At 33.3% G+C, this 20,797-nt stretch overlaps 1 protein-coding gene across 5 annotated transcripts; it reads right to left on the minus strand.

Moving 5' to 3' along the window:
* Window positions 1-1,785: 1,785 nt before the first annotated feature.
* Window positions 1,786-19,955, minus strand: LOC123537584 (heat shock 70 kDa protein 12A-like). 5 transcript variants are annotated; one of them, XM_053547945.1, is made up of 8 exons: window positions 8,057-8,244; window positions 7,598-7,682; window positions 7,281-7,373; window positions 6,874-7,080; window positions 6,303-6,462; window positions 4,232-4,849; window positions 3,439-3,512; window positions 1,786-3,098 (listed from the first exon to the last, which is right to left on the minus strand). In XM_053547945.1, the coding sequence occupies exons 1-7, from the start codon at window positions 8,098-8,100 to the stop codon at window positions 3,466-3,468; spliced, it is 1,254 nt and encodes a 417-aa protein (XP_053403920.1). In that variant the 5' UTR covers window positions 8,101-8,244; the 3' UTR covers window positions 1,786-3,098; window positions 3,439-3,465. The 5 variants fall into 5 exon arrangements, with proteins under 5 accessions (XP_053403920.1, XP_053403910.1, XP_053403901.1 ...); XM_053547935.1 differs by lacking the exons at window positions 1,786-3,098; window positions 3,439-3,512; window positions 4,232-4,849; window positions 6,303-6,462; window positions 6,874-7,080 and adding exons at window positions 10,214-10,417; window positions 10,759-11,154; window positions 11,489-11,545; window positions 12,580-13,257; window positions 19,827-19,955 and having other exon boundaries at window positions 7,277-7,373; window positions 8,057-8,277; XM_053547926.1 differs by lacking the exons at window positions 1,786-3,098; window positions 3,439-3,512; window positions 4,232-4,849; window positions 6,303-6,462; window positions 6,874-7,080 and adding exons at window positions 10,214-10,417; window positions 10,759-11,154; window positions 11,489-11,545; window positions 12,580-13,257; window positions 14,516-14,644 and having other exon boundaries at window positions 7,277-7,373; window positions 8,057-8,277.
* Between the last annotated feature and the right edge of the window lie 842 nt (window positions 19,956-20,797).

Genomic DNA, 20,797 nt, shown 5'->3' on the forward strand with positions numbered 1-20,797 from the left:
GTCATTTGAGAATATGCATCGGCTACAACACCTTGTTTACAATTTTTTGAGGTCTAAGTAGAGTATTGTAAATAGTTGTCACGTTCTTATGTATTTTCAAGTTTAGGCATAGACAAGGGACAGAGTGGTCATTGTCACAACAATGAGACATGCCTTGATCATGTCAACGGCTTCTTCTGCGATTGCAAAGGCGGTTAGAGCTTGAATGTTCATTGCACTGCGTTCGTTTAGTAAATAGTAAATAAATCTGACTTATATTTCGAAGTAATCAGACGAAAATATAAAATCTCAAAACTAATTAAAATGAATTTTAAAAAAACCTTGTCAAAAGAGTAGATGCAATGTACTGTGAAATCATTAATATTCGTGAGGGACTAATTTTCGTCGATTTCTTGGTTGAGTCAATCCACGAAATGTAACCCCAACGAACAAGTAAAATACCTTTTTATTTAGTGTTCAGAAGTTGAAAACTTCGAAATCTCTTGCCCACGAAATTAAATGATTTTACAGTAATTGAACCGTATCTGTTAATTGTATTTCGTGTTATTTAATGTTAAAGCTGCTGCAGTCTTACGTTCATTTATATCTGTCGCGTCAAGCAACATTTTTATCGAAGTTCGATTAGTTTGGTTTGGGTTTAAACTCAACAGTATTTAAGTTATGTAATGTTTGGCGGGCAGTTAACCTAACCAGTGTTCCTGGATTCTCCTTGATTCTGTATAAGTACAAACCTGTTCTCCGCAAGTAACTGTTGAGGTCACAGTGGAGGATGGATGATTTCAGACGCAATGTTTTTTATCAAATCGTCACGGAGAACATACGTCCCGCACGGGGATCGAACTCACGAGCCCACCATTTGTAGATCTGCGCTCTCCCTAGATAAGCGGGCAGGTATATCGAAGTTTATAGCACATGTCCCTCCTAATGTATTTTATATTGAAAGAAGGAAAATACGGATATTTTATACTTTTCAGTGTGTTTCGCTTTCAGTTTTCCATAGAAGTCATTTTGCACGCAAGCTTTCTCATATAAGCTTGAAGCATACATGTATAATTATGTCGCGGGACTTATGTGTTCACGATGCATTTTCTCTCATTTGTAAAGAAATTTGCATGATAATGGCTTTTCGACGGATTAACTGCCATTCTCTTTATGATTAAAATGGAATACAAGTAGTCACCTTAGCGCAAAAAGTGAATATGTCCTTCTTTAAGTCAATGCAGTTATCCACTTCTTGCGCTGAGGTGACGAAGTGTTATTCTATTAGCGGAATATCAAACACAGTACATGGTATCATATTTACTTTAACATTTCAAGTAACCATTTCTCTGAAATTCTTTTCAAATCCTTTTATTTCTGAAGTACGCAATACGTTCGTTTTATTTGCATTGATTTAAACAAATATCAAAGCTTAAATACATATAGCAGTATACACCTTATCCGACATTTTTATGGGCAATTCATAATTGCAATTATTGTGTTCATGGATAGTGTTGAAATGCCGATAGAAAAACTGAAACTGTGTTCCTTAAATAGATCAGTTTCAACACCTAGCCACGGAGTTCGTTTCCACACCTTAGCTTTCGGTTGGGCATGCGCACATACACTTTGGTTGGGCATGCGCACATACAATTGTTTACTAATAGGTAAACAACCTCCTTAAATATATTTATATGTAACATTTATTGAGTGACATTTAAAATTAGAAGTTTACAACCATTTTGTGGAATTTCGATGGGATATTTATACAAGTATGCTCCACATTATGCATACTAACACTGTAGAGAAATTGTGTTAAGTATTTTAATCGAATGTTTTCATTAATAAATACTGCATAAAGGCAGTTAAAACATTGTGTCATTCATATTTACCAAATCATATATCACAATACTATTTTGCATATTTTTCCGTCACCGCTCATTTTACTATACATTTTTACTTCTGAAGGTAACAATTGCTTATTAATTTACTAAAATACTAAAAGTAACAAAGAACAACAAAACATCCAAGTTTCTTTACCAAGAACAGAATTCATTTTAAAAAGTAGCATTTCAAATATCTTCAAAATATAAACTAGCCGTAAAGTCGAATTCAAATATGCAAGAATAGTTCCTAATTCTGTCCTGGTCAAATTTAAATCCAATCAATAATAATTCAAAATTCAGAACAGAATTCAAACTGAAATTAATACATTCAAATCCTCTCAAATATTTTTTTCTTAAATGTAAATCCATCAAATGTTAAGAATCCAAACTGGTTATATTGTGTTAAGAAATACTGGAGAGTAACATTTGATAGAACCTTACAGAAATGAGGACTCTGGAAAACTCCAAAACACTCCAGACATTAAAATAATAACACCTTGTTTATCAGTGTTTGTGATGAAACCTTCTAAAAAAACAAACAATATAAATAACTTATTGACATGCCCGATTTCTCAAACTTGGACAGGCTTTAAAGTAAACAATGGGTCATTAAAATAGAAAAACAACGAAGTGTAGAATAAGAGGAAATGACATATACATTACAACAGGTTTTGTGCTTTCACTACATTTACAATAAGACTTAAATATGCCTTATCACACTTAAGATAATACTGTTACAAGATGAGAAAAATGTGCAGCTAGACTGGGACTTGAACCAGGGGCCTCGGAATACCGGTCCGGGCTCTACCGACCTAGCTTCTCGGTCGCCTACACATTTTCACCCCGATTTAATATTTAAGTCCCATACAGTGACAATGCTATACACGGTTTAACACTTTTTCGGATGAACGTGTTGTCCTAATGTAAATGTATTTACAAAATTCGCGTTATAAAGTACACGAAATAATTCCATTAGATAAAACCATTGATACAGGACGTAGTTATTAATATTATACATGTCTTGTACCCGACAATAATGTAATTCAAATTAGTAGCAATCAATGTTGAGATCAATATGTGTATATATGTGACAATTTGTCGAACAATAATTAGTAGTTCCAACGCGTATATCATACATGTACATGTGTTCCTGTCTAAAATGACTATTCACTTTGATATCTCTAATTTGAACCTGTTTCGTGTCTTTATATGCACATTTCAGTACGTCACATCCTGCAAAGTATAAATATTTCATTTCAAATTTCAAATGTCTCCCAGCAGTAGTCAACAGAGTCGACTTTAGGTTGTATGATCATATTTATTATATTTAGGCATAACTGGTTGCGAATCTATAAATATAATATATTTATTATATTGAAATACACGACTTTCTGTTTTACAACTGAACCAATAGTGTTGATCTTATATACAGCCACACGTGCTTGCTCGTGTTTAATCAAAGTCATGTGCAATTGTTATGGAAGACGATATTCAAAAGTAAATAATGTATGTAAACCCCAATTACATTACAGCCATTATGCACACACAGGATATATTACACCGATATACTTACTTCATCATTCTGTTTGCTCTGTGAACACTACACTTTTAGATACATCTTGGTATTAAACCCACACATAACGGCGCCTAAGTAAGATAAAAAGATGCAATGAATACTCATTGAATTCTTTTATTAGAAAGTTAACAGTATGTATTAACTAGATCACAGTTCTGTGACACGTCCATACGTAAGAAATAATATTTAAATTCTAGTTATTCACATACTTAACATTGCAATACCAACACAATGCCTGTTATATGTTTTACTCATAAAAATTTAAAACTTTTAGCAATATAGGTCTCAGTTTCGGAAGAAACTTATGACTTTCTACTATCTTAATCTAGCATCTTATTTCACTTACCAGTATACCAGACTTATTACGGATAATAACACTGTATTTGGTCATATACGCTAGACAGTAATAAGAATAATGAAACAGAAATAAAACAAGAAAGGCAGTGAAACTAATCTTGCATTTTCTTAATGTTGTGAAAACTCATGATTTATGCAGCAGTGGTAGACTAAGGGTTACAGGAAATCACAGTCGTATGTCGAATATTACCGACGTCAAAGATTGTCAATGGCATTATGCAACCGAACAAATCCTTTAAAGCGTAATTGAAGAGCTTTAGCAAAATACTTGTGTATCGGAATATTAACAAAATTTTAAAAATTGAGCTTTTTCTTGAATTAATGTTTTGTAATGATTAATCGAAAATAAGGGTATTTAGTAGTGCTTTGTCTCCCTTTACTTTAAACTGATTTCAACGTTAAAACACGCCTAGTGGGCTTAATTTATATTTACCTTTTACAACTGCTAAATCTGCCTGGTCTGGCACTACAACGTGCTTCCCTGGAAACGACAACCTTACTTCATTTCTCAAAATTTCAGAGTTCGCAAGTCCTCCAGTCATTATTATCGTTTTAACATTTTTCAACTCTGGATTATCTCTAAATATCTCCCTCAAGTGTCTGACTAATTTCTCTTTTGATTCTCTGTACATTTCAATGACAAAGTCATTGCTAAGGTACATTTTCTTCCTTTTTACATGAACAGACATAGCATAGCTGCTTTCTGCAACACTTTTATAGAAGGCGTAACCATTAGCATTCTTAAAAATGTCCAGAAGTGTAGCGGGTACCTTTAGCCAAATTTTAAAGTCCTCCTTTTCATTTTCTGGATCTTTACACTGCCTTTTCATCATTTCTGTTGAATGTTGCAGCTCAAGCACATCAATCTTAATCCGTCTGAATTCCTCCATTACGTCCGTTCCAAATAGTCCTTCTAGAAATGCGTTGACTTTTGAATCTACAAGGCATCCTCCCCATGACCCATCCATAGGGGACAACACGTCTGAATAAAGGATTTCCATCATTGTTCCATCACTTTGTACTTCATGGGTTGTCACCTCTACAGTTTGACCTGAAAAGTTTAAAATTAAAGTATATGTATTTCCAATGTGTGCTGTTTGCAGAACTAGCATTATATTCCAGCAATATACCAGAATTAGAAGAACGCAATTACGAAATTGAGTTGACAAATCCTGCATATGCATTTTAAAACTTGTTCAAATGCTACCAATCTGGCATAAAATATATCAAAATTCTTATTATTACGAGCATGGAGGTAAGTATGATAGTGTGTAAGTATAAACAAGAGGGCCAAGATGGCCGTAGGTCGCTCACCTGAGTAACAAAACAAAACAGTGTAAACATGTTTGACCTAGTGATTTCATGGAATCAAATATTCTGGCCAATTTTGATTACGACTGGATCAAAAATGTGGTCTCTTCAGTTTAAACAAGTATTTTCTTAGCTATGACCTAGTGACCTAGTTTTTGACCCCAGATAACGAATATTCAAACACGACCTAGATTTTATCAAGGTAATCATTTTGACGTAAGTTTATGAAGATCAATTGAAATATACAGCCTCTATCGCATACACAAGGTTTTTCTTTGATTTGACCTAGTGACCTAGCTTTTGACCCCAGATAATCCATATTTAAACTTGACCTAGACTTTATCAAGGCAATCATTCCGACCAAAATTCATGAAGATCAATTGAAAAATACAGCATCTATCGCATACACAATATTTTTCTTTGATTTGATCTATTGACCTAGTTTTTAACCCCAGATAGCCCATTTTTAAATTTAACATAGATTTTATCAATGCAACTATTTTTACCAAATTACATAAAGATCAGTTGATAAAATACAGCCTCTATCGCATACACGAGGTTTTTCTTTGATTTGACCTAGTGACCTAGTTGTTGACATCGGATAACCCATTTTCCAACTTTTTCAAGATTTTATCAAGGTTATCATTCTGACAACATTTCATGAAGATCAGTTGAAAAGTATAGCCTCTATTGCATACACGACGTATTTCTATGATTTGACCTAGTGACGTATTCTTTTGAACCCAGATTACCCATTTTCGAACTTGGCTTAGTTTTTATCAAAGAAATCATCCTGTCCAAAAGGCATGAAGCTCAATTAAAAAATACAGCCTCTTTCGCATACACAAAGTTTTTCTTTGATTTGACCTAGTGATTTTGTTTTTGACCCAGATGACCCATTTTCCAACTTGGCCTATATTTCGTCGAGGTAATCATTCTGACAAAATTTCATGAAGATCAGTTGAAAAGTACAGCCTATATCGCATACACAAGCTCAATGTTGACAGACAGACGACAGACAAACGACGGACGCCGGACATCGAGCGATCACAAAAACTCACCTAAAAATAATAACTCAAACTTTAATAGTTTTAACATCCTAAGTGCTGTTGAAAAATAATAAACAGAAAAGTACATTGATGTTATCGTTTATGAAATGTGTTTAAATAATATGTAATTAAACTGCTTTTTACCTCCAGCGTCTAGAACAATGAACTGTGCCCCAGGACTGAAGTATGTTGAACTCTTAGTCTTTCTAAATTCAGGTTCATTCGAAGATAGAAATTCTTTGCAATATATTGCTGCCGCTTCTGGTTTCAATACGAACGTCAAGCTCTCGTGTGACAAACACGCCTAATATCAAAATATATAACCATATTTTTATTTTGGTGTAGTAATTATCGACTTTTCAGAATTTTTGTAAGTTTATTGTCATTTTAATTTCAAATCGTCGCCCTAAGGCTATGTAACCTGAATTTTTTTTCGTTTCAGCGTTAGACTCCAATGCATCTTGAGATAGTTTACTATCATCAGAAGTAATTGAACTTTGTGAATTGAAAAGATTACAGGTCATTTGAAGACTTTTGTTGGAGAAGGCATTACAAAAATGCACCGCACTTTATGTCGGACACAAGCAGGTACCTACAATAGATAAGAATTTTTCCAAAAAATGAATATGCCTTTTGTGAAGAATGGTTCTATTGATATTTACAGAAACTATACTAAAGACTTTCAAATAGTTAGAGAAGTATAAAAAGTACTTACATTTTCTGCTGCGTCTGCAAGAAGCTTTCTTTCTGAAAGAGACCATGAAGCCGAAACAGGAAGAACCCAATGTACGTCAGTTTCATTTAGATCAGCTAGCCTATCTGCCAGATTGCTTAAGAGATGTCCTTTCAGATACTTCAGAATCGCTGAATACACATCTAACGCCGCCATCGAGTGATTCTGGTCATCAGTGAGCGTATATTTCTTTAAAATATAAAAAGTCAGCGCTGAAATAGGACATAGTCTTTTCATAAATAAAGCGGTGACGCTTTGATATAATGTGATTAAGTATTCCGAATATTGCGTTCGATATTTTGTAGACCTTTGAGAATCAATACCCTTGAGTTATGTGTAATATACTATTCAAATCATTACTGAATCAGTTTGTAATTGTTTAGAAATACCTGGTTTCTGTAACGTAGCAATGATAAATCGCTGAAATATTTCCATCCACAATTTTCTTCGTCTTCCACTAGATCTGCGTAATGTATTTGTGCCTATTTCAACAAACCAGACAATACATTTTCTGTAATATTAATTCTATAATAGTTTTTCAGGTACTAATATATATAAAAAATGTTAAATCTATTGCCACTGGCGCTCAAGATAACTGTACAAAAAATATTTATAATATATATATTTATAATGAACATACGTATTTGTTTTATTTACACAATATACATGTAGTTTAGAATACATGCAATAATTTCCGAGGACTTACTTCATATCCAAACGAATGGAATTGACCATCTTTGTCAAAGAGAACCACAGTTGGAGTTTTCGAAGTGGGAATTCCCATTACATATCTAAAAGAAACACAGTGTATTTTTGTGACGAAATTTAAAAGAAGGTCTAGTAAATTAGGAACTGTTGAGTTTTATTTGTGCGATTGTAGAAAGTAGCTTAAAGTTAACCCAGGCCAATTGCTTAAATATATACATTTTTAAAGAGCTGTCCAATGCTTTTTAACATACCGGTGCTGTAACCTGTCTACCCTTTGGACAAAATATCTATCTAAGAAAGAACAACTTGCAGCTATTTGTGTCAGTGCTAATTTTGTTTGAATAACTACTTAACGAAAATACGCAAAGGAAGTAAACATAAGATAGCGAAACTCTAATTCCAGACTAAAGTGTTTGCTAAGACGAGCAAGAAGGTTTTAGTATGTTCTTATCAGCACCTTAAAATGATCCCTCTTGAAGTCACTTTCAAACGAATGCGCATATGCCGTAAATGAGGTTCCAATATCTATGGCTGCAACTACCAATTTCTTCTCCAGAGACGGTGCGTGTGCAGATATGGTTTTTCCTTCGTTTCTAGGCTGACTTTGATTTCCGAATGAAATATGTTTTTTCTCATACAGGGTGTTATTTCCTTCGGCTGTGTCTATATAACCGATTTCTGAAAACAGAGATAAATATCCAATAGGAAAAGTTATGTTAAAAAACGCAGTCTTCCTAAATCAAAGCATTATATTACATGAATCGTATATTATATTACATGAATCGTATTTTAAACACTTCAGTGTTGTTTTCTGCGTAAACTGTTTTAGATGTAATTTGTGTTTAACCAGACAAACTTTGTTATGCGTAGTCATATGCATAAATATATTGCAAGTGTGATATTGTTTAACTTTCATGTAGTAAACTGTGTTTAGTATTTAATCATTTTAACTATTATTTAATGTTTTAAACACGTATCTTATTCGTATCATTGTTTTATTTTTGTAATTATCTATTGTGCATGTATGTTCATTCTATTGTTAAGCACTTTTGAACGTATATTCTTTTGTATGAAAAGAGTGCTATACAAATATGGTATAATAATAATAATAATAATAATATATTAGTGTAAAATTATACGAACGTCCAGGCAATATACTTTTGAAGAAATAAACAAACTACAAACAATTGACCAGTCAGGGGTGTAACTGTTTTAAGTTATGTAACCTATTTCAGTTACTTTTTCAAACATTTTATAACCTGTATTAGTTATAAAACATAGTTAACTCAGGAAAGTTATTCAAAAAAGTCTTTTTGCTGTTCTCACAAAGTGACCTTTAAAGTGAAATTAGTAGCAAACTGAGGTTAATCAAATTCTCTTTTAGTCTGAGCATGACCTGATAAGCATAATGGGATAATAATGAGATATTAAGAGTTTTATAGCTTTAAAGCTTTTGCGTAAAACTTTATCAGCCTTTCGTAAAACATTTTACTGCATAGCTGGAAAGATAAAAGTTCAAGGATTCAGGAAATAATTGCATTAGTCTCGTTCAAAATGAGGAATTGGCACAGGAGAGCTTTGTAATATTTTATGATAACTGAAACAAGTTATGCAAGTTTAACCAATAACTCAAATGGGTTATAAACTGCAATAACTTGAAACAGTTACACCCCTGACTTGACAAAAAGGCAACAAGAACAAAACAAACATATAAAGGAATACCGCTTGGAGCGATCAATGGACAAACATCACAGGGAGCTTAAACCAGTTAATTGTGCGCAATCCCTAATTCTAAATCACGATATGCATGTTTACTACAATTTCATCAATTATACGTCGGGACTTGGCCGGAGACGAACCTTATTCATATCATTGTGAAACTGACTATAAGGAATAATGACAAGCAATGGCACTATTCAACGACGGTTTTATTCCAAAATACAGCAAAAGGGATTATTTTTTCCGTTTGGAAAATTAATTTTAGGTTTCTCCCTACTTCCAACCCGAAACTTGTTACTGAATATAGTTATAATATACAATTTCAATTTTCTGCCTATTTTGGTTTATTAAGAAACAATATTTTATTAATCACAATTCATTAACAACATGTGCATATATCAAAAAGGCATAAAGGATTGAGTAGTAGCTGAAAGCTTATTTGAAACTATCCTTCTGTCCATTTTATCACTGCTAGATAAGATTGTCCTAAAATAAGGATACTTCAGTTGATTGAATTTCTGCAATTAAAGTAAATATATAACTGAGTTTTCTGATAGGGAAGACTGTTACTAATATCGAAAGATTTGTTATTTAGAAATTTAAAAGGCTTAAAATTTATAAACACATTTTATATGTTAGATGTTTTGATATATTATACACGTTTAACATGGCATAACCAAGTTTATTCTTATGCAAGAGGCCCTTTGAACAACGCCAGTCTAAAAACTGGTGAAAGCTCCTATTACAGCTGAGAAAAGCTAGAATATTCCTCATAAATAGAGTATCAGTCTCAGACTCAATAAATGTATAGATCAAATGCTCCCCCTATGAAGTATGAAAAGAGATATCAATGAAAATCGTTGCCAACAAACACATGTACTATAAATACACATACCGTCATCTTCTTTGAGATAAATACCGTTTACAGCTGCTTTAACAGAAACATGTCCTTTTAGCTCCTTTGATAACGCCTCAGATAACTTGTGAAACTTTTTGGAGAGCACATCACTTTCAAAAAGGTTCAGCAAATTTTCCACTCCGTCCTTCGTCTCGCACTGAATTGGTAGCATGATTGATCTTTTTGCTCTTTCAGCTTCCCCTGTTATTTAAGCGAATGGAAAAGCTTTCTTAATATATTAAACGATAATCTTATTAGAAATTAATATTCAATTCGAAAGACAGTGGGACCAAAATGTTGTTTGCATCTTATCATAATTATATAATCTAACGTGTTACAAAAATCGCTGGACAAATGCAAATGGCTCGTGTAATTCTGACGTTGTTAGTGTTACTAAGGTGGTAAATGCCTACATAAGTTGCATAGAGCCTCAAGTGTGCTTTGCAAAATCTTAGTTTTGAAACAAGATCTACTTCTCTGAAAGCTTTTACTGTGACTAAATGCAACCTTTTCTTTTTCAGTCGACACCATACACCACTTACCTATTTCATCTGCTATGTTCTGCAGACACTCTTGAGGTAAGTCTGAACGCAAGGTTAGTGGCTTAGAAGTTTGCAAGTGAGAGCATAATGCATCTGCTATAGCAGAAAGCCTTTGATGATAAGTCTGACTTGTGACATACATCAGCACATCGTAGAGGCCTTTGTATGTTTCACACTGAATTCTGATAACAATGCACTCAGACTTTGCTGACAAAATTTTAACGCCCGCAATTTTGTCAATTTCTTCGAAAATCTCATCAACTGCTTTCCTAACTTCCTCCGGGTCCGTCGGGTCCTTTGCTCTTTTTATAGCTGCATTCATCACTTTCAAGAGCATTTTTTCAGCGAGATCATCTACTTCATCATCCCCACTGAATGTAAGCCTTGACTTTACAACTTGAAAGGCAATGCAGACAAGTAACATAAAATAATACATACATGAACAAAATTAACATTGCTTATTGAATATTGCAAATTTTAAGACGATAAAAATTGTGCCAAATATAAATGAGATTTGCTGTGAAATTAAATCAAACTTAATTCATAAAAGGAATACAAAAGAACATGCAAATTTATATTTAAGGTAAACAGGTAGATACAATGTATCTAATAAAAGTTAAACAAAGATAAACATAACGCTATATTATATCTGTCGAAAATGTTCGCTACTTCAGAATTAATATCAGTGAAGTGATTGTCAGGTTAGTTCATTTAGGCGAATAAAACTCACTTGCTCTTATTCTTTTCAGTGGCTCTGTCTTCAGCATTCTCTCAACACTTTCTAAAACTAAACAAGAAAAAACTATTTTTAAAATATATTCAGCACCTTAGATAGCATGTCAAAGATGGAGGAAAGTGTTATCAATTGATCATGGAACAGTTGTCTTTTATCAACATAAAAATGCATTGGAACTCATGTGTTGATCGACTGCAATTGTCTAACAGGTAGTTTATTATCGGTTACTGGGCCTATGACTCACTGATCCAAGATCAATATTTTTCTTTTTCATACTACTGTGAACAAGGCTTGGATATTTTACAACGTTAGATGCATAGCTTTCTTCATTTTCTGTATCAATGTCAGATTTGAACTTAATATACTAAGTGTATACACACTCACTGTTAGATCTAAGTATTCCAAAATTATAAACTTTAATTGAAATTAATTGTCCACTAACTAATTTCTACTGTAGGATTAGTCTATCAACTGCTATTTGTAAAAATAAAATCTTACTACAATGTATATCGAAGATGCGTAGATTAAGGAGGGATGGAGTTGAAATGATATACAAATGTATTTGTGGTGCCTACAAATCTTAATGATCTGGAGTCATGTTTAAAGTTATAAACTGTTGATCTGATCTTGATCACACTAACGTGAAGTTAGAAATACTGCAATACTGCTGCTGAATCCGTTGGAACGTTATCGCGATAATCACAATGTATTTTGGAAACAATAACAGTAACAACAGTATACAGTAACATCAGTATTACTCACGTTACTGCTATTACTAACAACAACAGTAACAACAGTATTATTTTTATCTTGTTAGCACTGTAATTTGCAACGTTCAGGAGGACTTAACCATGGAAATGAGCCATATCAATAAATAGATAATAACATTTATAATTACAATAATAGTATATATCGCATTGCCGGTGGATTTTCAGTATGCCTAATTACGCATTTGAACATTTTGATGCTCAATTCTGCTTTAGCCTGCACTAAAACTGTAGACTTGAGAACAAACTTTATCTACCTTGTTAGGGACTGTACGAAATACACTGTGAAATATATATAAAGTATGAAGTAAGACAAACCTGCTTGGAATGTATTAAATTGGTTAGATAGCGTCTGTGTTGTCTCTGCAATATCAGTGCGAATCTTGGTCGTGGCGTCGTTGATATATGCCCTGGACTGTTCGATTTCCTCCAATATCTTTCGAAACTGATCATCAGTATACTGCAACTCTTTAAGCCGCTCTATTGATGAATTAACGTCTAATGGGCATGACTCGTATTTCTTTATGCAATCAGTACATTTTTTTTGTATAGCTTTCTCAAATTTTAATGCTAGAAACGTGATGGCTTTAGCAAGATCTTTTATGAAATCTCTGTACTCATCTTCATGGAGAGCTGCCGACGGACTGTGAGCTATCACAATTCTTAAGCGTTTAATTTCTTTCACATGTTTCCTCTCTTTGGTTTCTAAATCTGACCAAAACAAAATTTGTATAATACCAGTTAACATCTGAACGTCCCAAGTATTTACATCAGTTTTTCCAGTAGTAGGGAATAAAATGTCCAGTTGATTCTTATTTCTGAATTCATTTCTCACTCGCTTTTCAAATTGTTCATATTTAAGAAGTGCATCTAAATCGCCGCCTCTTTTTGGAAGTTCTCTGAATATGATTTTCTTCGTTATATAAGATCCTCCCTCACACAGAAGTAGAATAGATCGAAGATAGTATTCGTTTTCAATGGTAATCATGACTCAACCTCGAAAAAGAAATACATATATAAAATAGTATTATATAATTCAGAACAGCGTGTCCTCCGTGGTCGAGTGGCTAAGGTTGCAGACTTCAAGCCACTTGTCCCCCTCTGATAGGGGTTTGAGATGTACATGGGTCGAGGAAATCATCTTGCAGGCTTACGACAGATCGATGGTTCTACCCAGGTGTCTGTGATGAAATAATGCCAGGAGGGGAACTTGGAGACTTCCTCCATCATGAAAAGCTTGAATTTCACCCTATGACCTGTTATTGTGTCGGTGTGACGTTAAATCCGACAAAAAAGAGAAAAAAAAAAACAAAAATGCTGCATTTTCTTTGCATGCGATTGAACCCAAACCTTGTAGACTTAGAAAATGGTGTACATTGTACATATAAGTTGAAGGAATATCCAACATGTATCAGATGAAGCCTGTTAGTACCTTTACATAAGGAAAAGACTTCTCTATGTAAAGTGTAGTAAAAAGATACTGATGATTTGCTGCACTCTATTAATGTGTTTTTCCTCAACGCCACAAAATAACTGTATTTGTTTTTGTATTTCTATCATGGTAATTATACATGTTTTGCACGAAGAAATTGAAAATTAGCAAATATCTAGTTACAAATTGACAGTGATACATTTAAAGCCCAAACGATGTGTGTAATTTCTAAATATATTATTGAATTAACAGTACATGTACTTGATATGTTAAGGTTATTTGAGTTTAGACGAAATTTTGTTCCTATAGTATAAGATAATTATTGTTCTAAGTTTTTAAAATATACTGAAAAGAGGCTGACTAACTTTTCAGATAAAATTGCGAAAACACATTTATTCAGGGAGGGCCTTAATTGTCCATCTGTCATCTTGAAGAATAGCTGTATAATACCAGTATTATCAGACTGATTGCACAAAGTTCATGTGGGAGGAAAAAGAACTAGGTTGTGGTGAGTCTTTAAGAATAATTTTAACTGTAAGACCGCAGTTGCCACTCCGGATATTCTGCTCAAACATGCACCTAGATGGAATAACCTATCTCCCACAAGCCAGCTAGATGACTTCATTACAACACGATCCGAGCCCAAGCAGGGCAAATGATCAAAATGCAACGACCTGAAACAATCTGCAATTTATGTTTCAGAACAAAATAATCTAGGCAGTATGCGTATAAATGTTTAAATAAGACAATGTTGCACAACAAAACATAATTATGCTATCTATTTCTTAAGAAGTGATACAGGGAAAAATAAAATGGTCTCACGTTTTATGTAAAAGTTGTTATTATATATCCATTTTCATTGTAAACATTTGTTAATTAATAAAGATGCAAAGCAAAAGTGGTAAAACCCAAACAAGTATCCTTGAACTTATACGTCAAACGAGATCAAATGCAAATACGACTATTGATTTTATACCCTTAGCAATATTACCATACAGCCAGGTTAAACAAATGTAATCAAATCCGTACGATACATGACACATAGGTTGTTTTATAATATAATGTACTTTGTGGTGTATAGCTGCACGCACACTGATTAAAAACGTTATTTTGTATTAATAATACTTGGTCTGCAAAATTAAGTTGTGCATATTAAGTATGAAATATCAATGACGGTTGATTAGGACATTTCGTTATATCGCGTTGATATGTGCGCGATTTAAGTAGCTCAACCTGGCGCGCCTCGAAATTTAAAAAAATTAATTCAGTGATGTGTATATTGGCTCACATTACTTAGGATATTTTCGCTAGGCAAGCGTGCAACATATGCAAAATAGTTCATTGTGTCATCTTGGTGCATGGACCAACGCGGAAGCATGTTTCTATCAATTCAACACAAAGAAACATTGTACTATTTAATTTTGCACTGCCGCCAACACGAAAACAATGTTCCGTTCTGCAGTTTTATATATTTTTTCTGTCTTTCATTTAGGTCTTATTATATTTTGTTTAACAAAAGACCAAAATCCATCATTTATAAGAAGATTGCAGATATCAATTAACAGCCTGAACATTTCCTTTCTCTGAGAACCATATCAAAGATGTCCCCGTCTAGCAAGTCCAATGAGACCTTTCACATTAAAAGCACGTTTGTATGCGTTAGCATTGTTGCATTAACCATAGCATATTGTTACCCGGGTTTTTTTTTTTCGAATAGAAGTTATTGAAATTTCAATTAATTATTAAAATGTTTGTAGATCTTAATGATTATCTCTAATAAGACATTGTTGAGTAAAACAAATGAATATGCTTTGATCAATTTTCTGAGTTCTGTCGATTCTGGCTGATCTAAAATATTACCTGAGGGATTTAAAGCTACTTTTAAAGGAGCATCTATATATTCAGCTAATTGAAAAAGGTTAGGTTACACTTTTCGTAACACCATTCTTTATGTCTAAGTGTCATGTTGTCACATCATGTCAAGATATTTTCAAGGAATTTTCAAATTATCTATATCTTGCCCGCTATAACATTCAATAATAAATTTCCTATATGCTGGTCAGGTGCCAGTGGACGAGCCTAAGTCAAAAGTTGACATAAATTGCTGAAACATTGCATGAGTCTTTATCATGATATAAACTTGCGCACCTCCTATTTTCCGTCTGGCTAAGCCCCCTATTTCCAGAGATACGGTCCCTGAAGTAGTCAAAATGCACATTTTCACCTTGAGACATGCCTAGGTAAAATGTATTTGATATTGATTCATGAAACCTTGCATAAGTCTTAATCATGATATGAACTTGTGCATCTTATATTTTTCATCTGGATCTACCCCTATTTCTAGAGTTATGGCCCCTAAAATAGTCAAAATGACACATTTTCACCATGTGACGCGCCTAGCTCAAGAAGTATTTAAAAAAACTGATTAAACCTTGCATGAATCTTTATCATGATATAAACTTGCGCACCTCCTGATTTTGAGGCCTGTGTGGCCGAGTGGTTAAGGTCGCTGACGGTGAAGTGTGACTGACACATTACATTTAACACAATTACTATGATCTAATGTTTTTTTTTTGTAAATGTTTATATTTTTAAAACATTGTTTAAATGAATTTGTTGAATGAGTTTATACTCGTTGTATAACAACTAAATCGTGATAAATATGCTTTTGTGAGACTATAAATATTCCAAACAGGACTTAACACCTCCGTAACTGCTTATAGATATTTCTATAGGACTGAGAATTTTCTCTCAATGTATGGTAATGTAAAACGAACATACATAAACTGTAATTGTGTCAAGAACATTAAAAGTACAATTGCCCCATAGGGAAAACTTAAATTTAAAAAGAAAGTAGATGAGAACTGAGTAACATTGGTGTTGACCTTAAGACCAACACACTTCATGGTGTCTATTTACTTACGAGGAGACAAGATGATCTCCAACACAGGGGTACAACAAGGTAACACGAAGAATGGTTTAAAGACGAGTGAATTATTGGTTTGACAATGGAGGTCACAGCTGTGTACGTTTTTTTAACAGCTATAGTCAGTTCGGCAGTTTTTATTTTCAGTTCAGAAGGTATTAAAAGAAGCTTATCAACTAGATCTGAATCGGACAATTTGAAACAAGTTCGGCACAGACGTCTATAAAAGATCTGATTTTGATTTAACTGTAACGTGTTTATATAAAAATATGCACATGTATTTAGTAAATGATAACTTTCAATATTCTTATAATCAAAATGAATATGTTTCGTAGTAGTTTGTGGAGGATTTATGACCTAATCAGATACCTCAATCGTTACATCAGCGCCAAAGAACGAAAAGTCAATTTTCTTTTGTTTAGGTATGATTTTTGTCATATTACCTTACCTGATTAGATATTTATGCTTTTCGTGTCTCGGTTGTATGTCGAAAGTGTGAAAGTGTACCAGTCTCTAAGCTTTAAATGCATCATTTATGGACCAATAACACTTTCACTGGCACATAAAATAGTAACATAGAGGCAAACAAGAACAGGTGACCAAAACACTCATGAAAAATAAGATCCTATTTAAACAGCGACAATTTCTTTTTTATGCATTTCAACAACATAAATATGGATTCGTTGTTTTGTCTAGTTTGTTCTTTTACATGTTTCGATACCTTTTAAAGTATTGGGAACATTTAGTAACACCAGTACCAGTCATTCACTCTTTACGACCATCATGTCTTTGCTGAATGATCTAAGTTTTACTTTCGTCATGTGAGAAAGTCATCGATCTGGCTCGCGGAGGGTAATTCAATTCATTGTATTGAAACATCCATGTTTAGCAAGAAAAGTGATTGTGATTTCAAATTTCAGACATCATGTCTTTAGTCTTGACTTAGAATACCGAATCAGGAGGCTGTCATACGTTGTCATGTTACGTTAACGATACGCACTGCCACAATGACTTCAAGCAATAACCAGATTATTTTAGCTGACTTCTATCGTTATTACAAACTTAGTCGCATAGGAATATTACATCTTACTGCTTTGTCTGAAAACTAGTCATTCAAAACCATTACTATGCGCTATTTGCTTTTACCTCTTTGAAGGCGTTTAAACAAATTAAAGGGATTTTACAGAATCTGATATTCATGACTGTGATGAAATGTCATTTAAAGTTTGATAATACGATTTTCTCTTCCAAAAGTATTTACTACTAGGTAGCCAAGAAGCGAGAGAAAAATGAAGGGAAAACTGATATCGACATCAGAATTGTTTAATATTCGTTTTACATCCGCGACACCACAATCTTTAATATGCTCCATTAAGGCAAATTATCCTGAAACAAGTTTTCAATAGTTATTGAATAAAATACTGCAACTTTACTTTAGTGGAATTCATTCAATAAGCTTGAGGTACTATTATTTGGACTTTGGCAATTTAATATGACAAAAGACGATTTTTACACAATCAAGTAAAAGTGAGTTTTGCACCACTTCACCCGATAAAATGTCAATATGCCTCGGAAATCAAGAAGTAAACCATACTTATTGAAGGAAAGCCACAGCATCAGGAACTTCATCCCTAGCGTTATAAAACGTACAATGCTGTGATATTTATCGACATTAAACCGACACTTAACTCGTATCCTTACAATTCCTCGTGTTACTTAATACCGTCTCTGTGCCTGCTGGCATACTATTTATTAGACTCATACATTATGCCAATTTATAACTTGTCAACTTACAGGGGCGCATTTACCACTAGATCATGGTAGTTTAAATTCGCGTTCATGTTCAGCAAAAATGTTATTAAATTTACGTAATACTATATCGTTCAGTATGTGCTACCATTTTCAGGGATGTTACAAATCGGTACAGTCAAGCCACTTTGAACTGTTCAAACATAAGCGACCTATCTACTATTTCATTATACAAATCGTATTTCAAAAACACTTTCATATAGCAAATTTATGGCTGAACTAGACACTCTAAATTCTCAAAACAACTTTATTATACCTAATAAAACATTTGCCGATAACAGAATGTTTGAAAGTTAGTGGTACTTTGAGACTAAATAATAAGATCGATAACAGAGTTAGCGTAAGTAGGAAGATTTGACAAAATTTGATACAGACTACCTCCCATCTTCCCCCTACACCAACGCCTATAAACGTACAAAACATACATGGATCACAAACGTTCTCATGACAACGTCATGTAAATAACGTTTTCCTTTTTAAACAGTGAAAACATGTATAAATATAGACTTTTAAGAGTGATTGTTCCGTTGAAAATGCTATTAATGCTATCTGTGACCTATCTGTGACCTATCTGTATTATGTTTGTTTATATTTAGAGTTAAGATTTTTCACTTTGATCATTAGCATTATTATTGAGAATGCATTATCGGTTAACATGCTCCAAACAATGTTTATGAATAAATACCGAACATTTACCGACCAGCCGGATATAACGATCCGCTCCTTAACATCAACCTCAACCAGTGAATATAGATCATTTTGCTTTCCCTAGCATACATAAAATGAATGGCTTTCTTAACATCGGCCTAGCAGTTTCAGACAAGAAGATGTTTTTAGAGTTTTTTCCTATATAAATCTATGTAAAAACAAAGACAATTATCAAACAGGGAATGCCACGTAAAAACACGAGAACACCCCCGCCCCGCCTCCACCCGGGACAGGTCCTCTTTTCACCCCCAAGGAATAATTTGAACAATCTTGATAGAGGACCATTAGATGATGTCACATGCCAAATATCTAGGCTCTACGCCTTGAGGTTTTTGACAAGAAGATTTTTAAAGTTTTTCCTTTCAGTTGCCATGGTAGCCAGAGTTCTGCGTGGAATGCGTTTGAAAAAAAAATGAAAGGAGGTGTAATTTGACCCCGTGATTTTCAAGGAGAATATTTGTTTAGAAAATGTTGACGGACGCACGACGGACATTGAGCGATCACAAAAGCATTGAATATCTTTAACAATAGAATGCACCAAAACTGGCTTACAACATATTTCAATTTCTAATAAGACGCTACATAATAAGCGATACACCAATACAATACATTACATACAGATATAGAAATGCCTACTGAAGCTTAGACTTAAATCGCAAATGAGAATATGAAAAAAAAGAAGTTCTTTACCTCTAAACTTGATAACCGTTTGAAAAAATGTTGTGCGACAAAATGAATTTTATTTAATAATATGAATAGTTTTATCCAGATAACATTTTTGTATGTCAAATTTAGAGTATCATTATAAATCTACGTGCCGTAACAGTCAAATAACTGCGCATAAGCAATATTCTTATCAAGATTCAAGTACGTCGGCTTACAAGAGCTTCCTTCGAATAGATTGATATTTAAAATACGGTATAATATATATTGCATGAACAAAGGTACATGCATTGACAATAAAGTTGTAATTTACTTAAAGCGATGTCAATGAATTTCAAAAGAGACAAACAGATTCACTCTTAAAAATATTTTTAAAATCATTTAACGATTGAAATTAAAGGACCAGAAAAGCCTGACAATAAGTTAACTTCATATGAAAGCCATCCTCAAGCCTTTCATAACGCTGGAGGACTTTTTTAAATCGGATCCCTATTGAAAAAGATCTGGCAGTTAGAAATTTAAAAAGATTGCTGATCATAGAGGCAACCATTCTATGTGTTTATGATGCCATTTACATACTGCTAAATTCTTTATTTAGAATAGCAAATAACCTTTTAAATAGATTACTTTTATATGTTTCGTGTAAGATGTAAAACATGTTATTTCTTTCATCATAGCTGGAAAAATAGAGAAGTAATTATACAAAAATAAGTAAATACAGTAAAAATATGTGTCTAGAAATTTAATAAATCCGCCAATTTATTTTGTTTCGTTGCCATGGAAACAAAATTGCTGTCATTTTGATCAAATATTTAAATGGTCATAACTTTCTCATTTTTAAGTCGACTTTGCGGATTCTTTCACTTCTTTTAATGAAATAAAGAAATCCCAGGAGATGTAATTAACATAAAACATCATTGCCTTTCCCTTTAATATTTCGGAAATCAGTTAAATATCAGCGACAAGGATATGCTTGCATTTAATTACACTTCAAATTT

Source organism: Mercenaria mercenaria, chromosome 1 (genome assembly GCF_021730395.1).
Source record: "Mercenaria mercenaria strain notata chromosome 1, MADL_Memer_1, whole genome shotgun sequence".
Lineage (NCBI taxonomy): Eukaryota > Metazoa > Mollusca > Bivalvia > Venerida > Veneridae > Mercenaria > Mercenaria mercenaria.

Excerpts from the sequence above, each read along its gene's own strand:
- LOC123537584 (XM_053547935.1), bottom strand. The coding sequence starts at position 13,249 with ATGATTACCATTGAAAACGAATACTATCTTCGATCTATTCTACTTCTG. Across the intron at positions 11,155-11,488 it reads ACTGAAAAGAATAAGAGCAA|TTGTAAAGTCAAGGCTTACA; the intron begins GTGAGTTTTATT and ends TTGCCTTTCAAG. Across the intron at positions 10,418-10,758 it reads GAACATAGCAGATGAAATAG|GGGAAGCTGAAAGAGCAAAA; the intron begins GTAAGTGGTGTA and ends CTTAAATAACAG.